Here is an 8465-nt window from a genome sequence, read left to right as displayed (position 1 = left end):
TGTGCTTTTATTAACTTTATTACATAGAAAACTCAGTCTTTCAAACTTGTCCAAATTATTTATATCACCGCAAACAATATTTACACATTCTTTTATATATTTATAAATTCATCTAATAAATTACAAGACCCATCTCACGCACACTTACACATCTACACGCACGCACACGCAATGTCCGATGAGACCATTTGTTGAAGAGACGGTTCCGGTATGATCACTGGAATGTAAAGTGAGCCAACGGACAAGACAGAGGTGGAGTCAAGTTTGTGATGTCGTTGCAACTTCTTCATTGGGTCTAAAGTGTAAAAAGTCTAAAGTGCCAAGAAGGAGCTGCATTTGGCGGCCAGTAAGTTGCTTGTGAGAAAAATAAAGCCTTTTTTTGTCAGGGGCAGGGAGCTGGCTCATTCAAAGTCGTCCTCGTACTCGTAGTCGTCCAGGTCCAGGGTGCAGTGCGGCGAAGGAATCTGGAAGAAGTGCCTTTTCGTCACACCGAGGTCGGCCGAGACGCGCGCTTCCAAGGGGCTCAGGGGGGCTTCGTACCTTAACACACACACACACACACAAAAATTCATGCCATGCAATGCAATTCTGCTGCCACAGGAGGGCAGTCTTTGTTCCACATGGACATTTTGAACTAAAAAAAACAAAAAAAACAGACCACATTACAAGCTGTCTTGTGCATGCCAAAGCAACAGGTGGCGCTACTCCATCGAAGTAGGACACTTCTGAAATTCCGATCAGAAGCGCCACAAAATTGAGACGGTTAACAGTGTGTGAACTGAGAGTCAAACTCGATTCTCTGACTCGTATTTCAATCACAGTTGGAAAATCCAGTTTATTGAACTGTTTACGTATAGCTTTTCATATTTGAATTTAGGATTTGATACTCAATATTTCTTCATTAGAAAAACGATTTATATGACTTAGTCTCCTCGCGACAAGAAGCCAAAATCGGAAGCAATCCTTTTGCACAATGTTGACGATTAGGGAAAATGTGAGCGTGTGCCTGGAGAAGACAAAGGAGAAGAACACAAATGTGCCAAAGTGCAAGAGAAGCTTTAAAAACAAAATCCAGGTTTGGGTCCCATGTGGTCAGGGTGGTTTTAGGATCAGACCGGTCCAGAGAAAAGGAAGGAGGAGAACGTTTGGTTCTTTCTCGTACCGTGCTGGTCTTACCTGCCGGGAGACGGTCTGTCTTCAGAGCTTAGTGGTCGTCCTAAAGTTCCACACAATAAACTTATCAACCGTCAGCTGACCATCCATCAGCTGATAATGTCGACGGATTCCGCTCAGGTTTAAATATATACATGATCAAATGTGATAGCTGTATGCAAAATTCGTGTCCATATTACACCAGTTTTAGGACGCTATGAAGCATAAAGGTTGAAAACGCCTGATACTTGCAGTTAGATTTTTTTTTTTTTTAAAACAAGGATTTAGTCATAATAATAAGTGTTTATTTTTGGATGGTTTTAGTCCTGCCTATGTAGGTCATTTAACTGGCAATGTTGCGACATGAGCACAGACTAATACCGTGGCTCTCAAATGGGGGTACTTGAAGGAACCTCACCTCGAGATTTTAAATAAAACATGCAAAAATCCTTTAAAAATAACCATTGCATCAATTGATTCGGGAAAATATAAATTCAGAAAGCATATTTTATGTTCAGTAGTTTATTCAATTTCATTATTTTTTAAAAGGTCCCCCATAATAGAATGGTTCGAGTCAACTTAGGGGCCACCTCTCGTTACCTGTCAAATTAATGGTTTATTTTTGTGAACACATTTCTGCTATGATCCCAAAACAGGACACTTTAAGTTGAATGTTTTTCTGTGGACAAATATATATTCATAATTATTTCTTTTGAGAACAGGTTTGAATTTAATGTTGATTATTTGGGGGGGGGGGGTTATTTATCAATAATGAAGTTAATGATGTCTTTTTTTGAGGAGATCTGTACTGTACAGGACACTTTGTTTAATATTGCTCTGTGGACAATATTTATTCATAATTATTTCTTTAGTTTTTATAATTATTTCTTCTGTTAGGTCTGACACTTAATGTTGATTACTTTTTGTGGACAAATATTTATAAATGATCGAGCTAATGATTTATTTTTGTGAACAGATCTCTATTGTGACCCCCAAACAGGACACTTTACATTGATTTTTTTTTTTTTTGGGGGGGGGGATATTGAGTAATAATTAGTTAATTCCTTTTGATAACCGATTCCTTCTATGATTCAAAAGAGGACACTTTAGGTTGATTATTTTTTCTGGACCAGTACAAATGAAGTTTAAAAGGGTCTATCTTTTAATAAACGCCGATGGCAGTGTTTTTCCCCAAATACTTTGCACTGGGGTACTCGGTTGAAAAGCTATTTCACAGGGGGTATATCACCACTGAACCATACAGCCAAGCGAGCTCTTACACATCATCGCAGTGATTCCCGGCGGCCTCTTCGGCCACAAGGATATCGTACTCCTCGGCGGCGTATCGCTCCCAATCGGACACTTCCTGTCCCTCCGGCTCCACTTCCTGTCAAAGGCGGATGGTTAGCGGGACTCGGAGAGGGCTTGGCGTGTGATGACGCTCACCCTGATGACGGAGAAGGGGTCCCGCTGCTCGTGGTCCAGGTATTTCTCGATGTTGAAGAAGGTGTCAAAGAAGATGTGCGACAGTTTGCACCTCTTCAGGTCCTTCAGCGTGATCTTGCCTGGCATCATCATCATTGACATCGGTGTCAAACGCACACGCGCTGGTCTTTCAGCAAAATAAATGTCCCTTTTATGACAGGGTTCTTGCGGTCCTGAGCGGGGGTGTCCGAATGTTTTGCAAAGAGGGCCAGATCGGGCGAGGTAAAACCGACCACAGCTTCCAGTTGCTCTAAATTTTCCTCACTTTGTTGTAGTTTGCGGGTTGGCAGTCGGGTTGCAACAGTAATGGCGATACTGCCATACAGCGGTACCGCTACTTATAAATGTCTCTCGTTAAGAAAAACTACAGGTTACAAAACGCCTCTTGGGAAAAACATAGTCTCATTACGGAGAAAAATTCCGAATACAAAAGGCCAAAAATGTCTTTCCCCAATAATATTATTAATTTAGGAGCATTTCTTCGGGGCTCGGAACGAATGAGGCTATTTACATTGAAAAATTCACATGACCAAATGACTTCCGAAACAAATTGATTATGTCAGCAGCGGTACCACTGTATTTACCATCTAGGTGCCAGAGTTTTTGATTTTTTTCTTATACTAATACCATTATTTGAAAAGGTTTACAGCTTTATAATGGTTAGAGATAAGTGCATACTATATAAACGGTTTGGTGCTCAAAGGCTTAAATTTGCTCGAATATCATTGCAGTCACGTTACAATTGTTAAGCAGTTTGTCAAATAAAAAGCCACTTTTCGCCCAATTCATCTGATCACAGCATTGTGAAGTACATAGACCATGATGCTTTGCGCCACTGAGCCAATAGCAGCGAGTGACTGGCCAATTTCTTTGTCACTAATGTTATTATGTATGCAGCACAATATGGTGCTTGTTTTTCAATGAACTTTAAAATTGCGAGTTTTTATACATATTGCATATCTTATTGTGGCAATTAATTATCATTACAGCCCTATGTGGCAGTGGCTCTTGATGGAGAACTAGCTCCTTAAAAACAGGAAGAGTTGGCACTGTGCTTCTCAGCGCTCACCAAGCACCCGACAGCTGGGCCACAGGTCTGCTGCCACCTTTCGGCGGAATATGAAATAGCTGACTAGCGAAGGCTGAAGGGCCAAACATGTTTCATTTGATGCCAGGGGCTGCGGGCCGATGGAAATTTGAACATGAGCCGCATTTGGCCCCTGGGCTAGACGTTTCGACCTCAAGTCTTTTATTTTCATTTGAAATCAAATTTGGGAGCAATTTCCCACTGTTCCGTGTTGTCCGAATTCGCCGCAGTCCTTAAACGCTGGGTGTCCTATTACGTGCCAAATGACGGCTCAAATTCCCGCGGAAGCGCCTCGTGTGTACCCCGCATGCGCGCGCGCGTTCGGATGGCACCACCAGCTGCCGAGCGGTTGTCAATCGAGCCCGGGGACCCACCTTCGACCCGAGGCTTGACGAGGTCCAGCATCTGGCAGAGGCAGTCCTCAAAGGGCAGCGGTTCGATGGCCATGCTCTCCAGCTTCTGACACTGCTCTTCATAGAAGTATTCCATCTCGTACATGCTCAGCACGCCGTCGCCGTCCAGGTCCATACAGCGGAACCAGTACTCTATACTGGGAGTGCACACGGGTCAAGGCCAAACACTCCCCTTTCCAAAGCCGACACGTGGGGAGCACATACCTGGTCTCCGTCTTCTTGTCCTCTTCGGAGAGGAGGAACCACACGAAGTCGGCGTAACTCAAGCGGCCTTCCTTGAACACGCGCCGGTCCCTCCACACCACAAATAGCAGCAAAGTCAGATTTTGTTGTCTTATAACAAGCTGTCAGGCTCTTATGAGAAAAACACCACTTTACATACAATTTTAATCTTGATGACAACAATGTTACAATGTGGCAAAAAGAATGTCATTTCATAACAATAACATATGGTTAAATTGCTAAAAAGATGAGATGAGAAAAAAAACTGATGACTGAAGTGGTGAAATAATATAATGACACGCAAATACTGTCAGATACTCAAAGAATAAAATCCTGATATTATGTGACTGAAGTGGTGAAATAAAATAATGACACGCAAATACTGTCAGATACTCAAAGAATAAAATCCTGATATTATATGAAAAAGTATATTTCCCAACAATGAAATTGCAATTGCAAAACTCTCATCTCATATGGCAACATGGAACAATTTAATGAGATCATTAAATGAAAAAGATATCATATTTAAGAAAAACATTGACGTATAATGCAAAACTGCTCTTGTGGATGAAAAGTTTTTTCATATCATAGTTATGCACGCCTACATGGAAAACAATGAGCATTTCACAAAAATTTAGGCTAAATCGATTGAGAGAAAAAGTGCTTCCGAGGACTAAAATCCAGTGTATTTCCCATGCAAGTGAGGATGAATCCCTTACCTCGTGACTGCTCCTGAGAATATTCTCTCAATCATCTTTTGGGAAATGGCTGTGAACGAGCAACCGCACGGCGTCAGTATTTGGACGCGATTGCGGAGCGGCCATCTTGTGCGTGGCACGCGCACCTTGGTCGTTGTGCTGCGCCATGTCCTTGGCGTCGATGTACAGGTCGTGGTCGGTGTCCAGCTCCCAGAACTTGCAGTAGATGACGTAGAAGTGCTCGTAGGAAAAGAACTCTGTCAGCTGGTTCACGTCTTCTTCCTGCTCTAGCAGCGCCACGTTCTGACCAAGCGGGGAGATATCAGTACAAACAAGCAAACATCAAGAAGGACGCGCATTCCGGCGGAGCATCCGCGCGTCGACCTACCTGAAGAAAGTTACTTTTCCGGAGTTCGCAACAACTCATTTTTCCATTCCACGATCGGTTGACTGTGTAAAATATCCTTTGGATCACCTGGAAGAATGGACACGCTCAACGACGACGTCAAGGCAACGTACGTGTGATGTTTCGCGGCACGGTACCGTGGTGATGTATCTGGAGTGGAAGTCCGACGCCTCCTTCAGGAAAGCCAGGCCCGCGTGGGAGTTTACCACATCCTGACGGATGGCAACAGTCAGGTCACTTTTTGCTCACCGCAGTCACGTCAAAGCAAAGCGAAAGCTAACGATGAAGCTCGCTTTCATTAAAAAGAGCTTATGAAGATCATGATGCTGGATGGTTTTAAAATTATTTGGTTCTCAACCTGACAACCAGTATTTTTTTTTCTGCAAAAAATAAAAAAGTATATCTGTGAACCTTGTGAGTGGACAGTGATCCTAAAGCAAAGGAAAAATGTAGGCATCTGACCCCCTTCCTTATGCCGCATACAATAAGTACAACTTTTTTTTTTTTTTTTTAAACTCCATAAGAATCGTTTTTAATGCTTATTCCCATGTGTTGACATGAATGCTCGATCTACGCGGGAATGAAAAGGCCTTATTCCGGTGCCTCTTTGACTCCCACTGTGAGAAATCAAATCATAGCGCAACTCATAAATCACAAGCGGGGGGAAACAGGCACAGACAGTCGCATCTACTCCACTGCAATCGCCTTTTCATTCATCACGGGCGTCAAAAGACATTCTCACCCCAGTACTAGCGCACAAATTAAAGTAAGCGGGCCACCGGAATTAATCGCAAATGTAAAGAGCGCCTGCACATCCCAATGGAATATTCTTCCGAAACAACAACCACCACACTGTTGTAGTACAGGTTCATGCACAGATGTTGGCATATCCACTAAATTAGGTACTCCTACCTGTACTGTACAGATCACAAAATGATGACACTCAGATACAGTATACAAAGGTCTGGGAAAAAAAATCTGGAAAATTCTTGCCTGTTTAGGACTTAAAAATAGAAAAACGTATGCATAATATGCAGCCGCTTTGCCTAGTAAAGGGTTACATTTCTTTTAAAATGACATGGTCAATTTGTATTTTATGTAATGAATACAGTGATCAACATGCAGGGATGAATAGGCATACGGTCATTTGGAATGTTGTGTTTTGGTATCAGTGACAAACCTTTTTTATTAATTGTAATTTCAATATAAAAAAATAAGGAAACTCACAGGCAACGTGTACAGGTAGAAGCCTAGTCTTGCAGGCAACATCCTGGTACATAATATTAATTACATTAATATTTGAGTCATCCTCAGCCTTTATTTTTTTAATGTTAATTTCAAAGGGCCATGTGTTACTTTGGCTAACTCCAGGAAAATATGAATTATACTATGATTTTGATGCATGAACCCCATCTACTTGCGCACAATAAAAATATTGTGTAGAATGTTCCAGAGTGCTTGCAACTGTTGCTTTAAGTAATACGTCGCTGACACTGTCAATCAAAAGTTAAGCCCGGGCAGGTGTTCCAAATGAAGAGGCTGGCGAGTGCATATGAATTCGTCCTATGTGAGCGACAGGGCGAGCCAAAGCAGCGAGCGTGCGCGCGGCCGGGCCAGTACCTGCAAGAAGGGAATAAAGTCGTCTTGTTCCAGGTAATTACAGCCAGGCTTGGCCAGGAGGTGCACGAATTTGGCGGCATCGTCGTGACAGGTCTGCAGAGTTCTGCATGGGGGGCAGAAAACAGATGGTGGAGAGGCAACTTTTTTTTGTGTGTGTTCTATTATGAGAACAGCTCTAATACATTCTGAAATTAGAATTCTGGATGGCTTCTGGATAATTATCAGTGTTGAGTTGTGGTAGTTAAAAAAGAAAAAAAAAGGGGGGGGGGGTGAGCATCTGTTGTGGCCCCTCATTCTAAGAACAGCTCGATTATGTGCTCAAGTCAAAGGTCGGCCTGTTTGGTTTTGGAATGCTTAATACAAGGGCATGCCCAAAGCGTACCACACTAAACATACAGTTACGTGCAAATGATCTTACATGTTTCTACGAGGTGTGTGATTTAATGGCTTTTGTTTAATATTACACTGAAAACATCAGAACATTTTATGCATGTTGGAGTTTTGTACACATTTCATTTTGGTGAGGATGTGGATAAAGATATTTAAAGATATTTAAAGATATTTAGAGTACAAGTGCAAATTTTGAAATCCCTTGGAATTCAAATGTTCTCCGACATTATGAGATGAAACTTAAGCTGCTGACTCTTGATGATGCACAGCTGTGAAATTAAAGTCATTTGACTTCAGAAAGTATTTTCCATGTCATAAAGCTGAGAAAATCCCAAGCTCAGCAAAACGTCTTTTGTTAACTGGCCAAAAGGGGCCTATCTTGAAGACTGTAAATTCTAAATCCTTCTATATTGTTTAACACTTTGAAATAGTTCCACTACATAATGTCAAATACTAATGCCGGTATCCCACTGAGGGATTTTGATGTCTTTTAGGGTTCTTTCTAGGTAGGCATCGCCAGAGGTCACAAGAACTTTGATGCGACAAGAGCAGAGTCTGGTGATCTCTGACAACCTTGTGGTGACCTCTGGGGACCTATGGAGCCGCTACCTTCGCAACCGTTTGTCCCTCAGTGGGATATCGGCTTTAAGCGTTAACCTGCCCTGGACAAAATGTTTCATTCATGAAAAAAAACAATGAATAAAAGGGTGTTTTGATTTTGACATGTACTGTATTCTCATTGTTTAGAAGCTTGTGTGACTTTAACAAAAGTGTATGCAATAGCACTTGTGTGATATCCTGCAATTCCCATAGCTGTGTTGAAATAATTCACAGACAAATAGAAATACAGCAGTAACAGACGCTTCTTCACACACAAACGTTGTGTTCTGGACGGACGTTCTTTAGATGGGATTTGTTTGTAAATTGTAAAACAACAACAACAACAAAGACAGCCGAAAATATAAAGAACGTCAATTGGAAAAAAACTCTGG

The 8465-nt window shown here is 41.9% G+C and overlaps 1 protein-coding gene across 3 annotated transcripts in view; it reads right to left on the bottom strand.

Moving 5' to 3' along the window:
• LOC148424039 (serine/threonine-protein phosphatase 2A regulatory subunit B'' subunit beta-like) overlaps positions 1-8465 on the bottom strand; it is a 30670-nt gene continuing 22205 nt past the window's right edge. For 2 of the 3 annotated variants that reach the window (XM_088415301.1, XM_088415304.1), the window contains 10 exons: positions 7084-7186; positions 5601-5675; positions 5446-5532; positions 5204-5360; positions 5079-5127; positions 4342-4431; positions 4099-4274; positions 2599-2717; positions 2433-2539; positions 1-540 (listed from right to left, as the gene is read on the bottom strand). In XM_088415301.1, the coding sequence (XP_088271427.1) occupies positions 402-540; positions 2433-2539; positions 2599-2717; positions 4099-4274; positions 4342-4431; positions 5079-5127; positions 5204-5360; positions 5446-5532; positions 5601-5675; positions 7084-7186 (1102 nt within the window). In that variant the 3' untranslated portion in view covers positions 1-401. Of the gene's footprint in view, positions 541-1176; positions 1217-2432; positions 2540-2598; positions 2718-4098; positions 4275-4341; positions 4432-5078; positions 5128-5203; positions 5361-5445; positions 5533-5600; positions 5676-7083; positions 7187-8465 lie in introns of all 3 variants that reach the window. The other variant, XM_088415302.1, reaches the window with a different exon arrangement.

Source organism: Hippichthys cyanospilos, chromosome 5, assembly GCF_059441005.1.
Source record: "Hippichthys cyanospilos isolate Australia breed blue-spotted pipefish chromosome 5, RoL_Hcya_1.0, whole genome shotgun sequence".
NCBI classification, from domain to species: domain Eukaryota; kingdom Metazoa; phylum Chordata; class Actinopteri; order Syngnathiformes; family Syngnathidae; genus Hippichthys; species Hippichthys cyanospilos.
The sequence above is the reverse complement of the archived record's forward strand: the minus strand, read 5'-3'. Positions and strand labels throughout refer to the sequence as shown.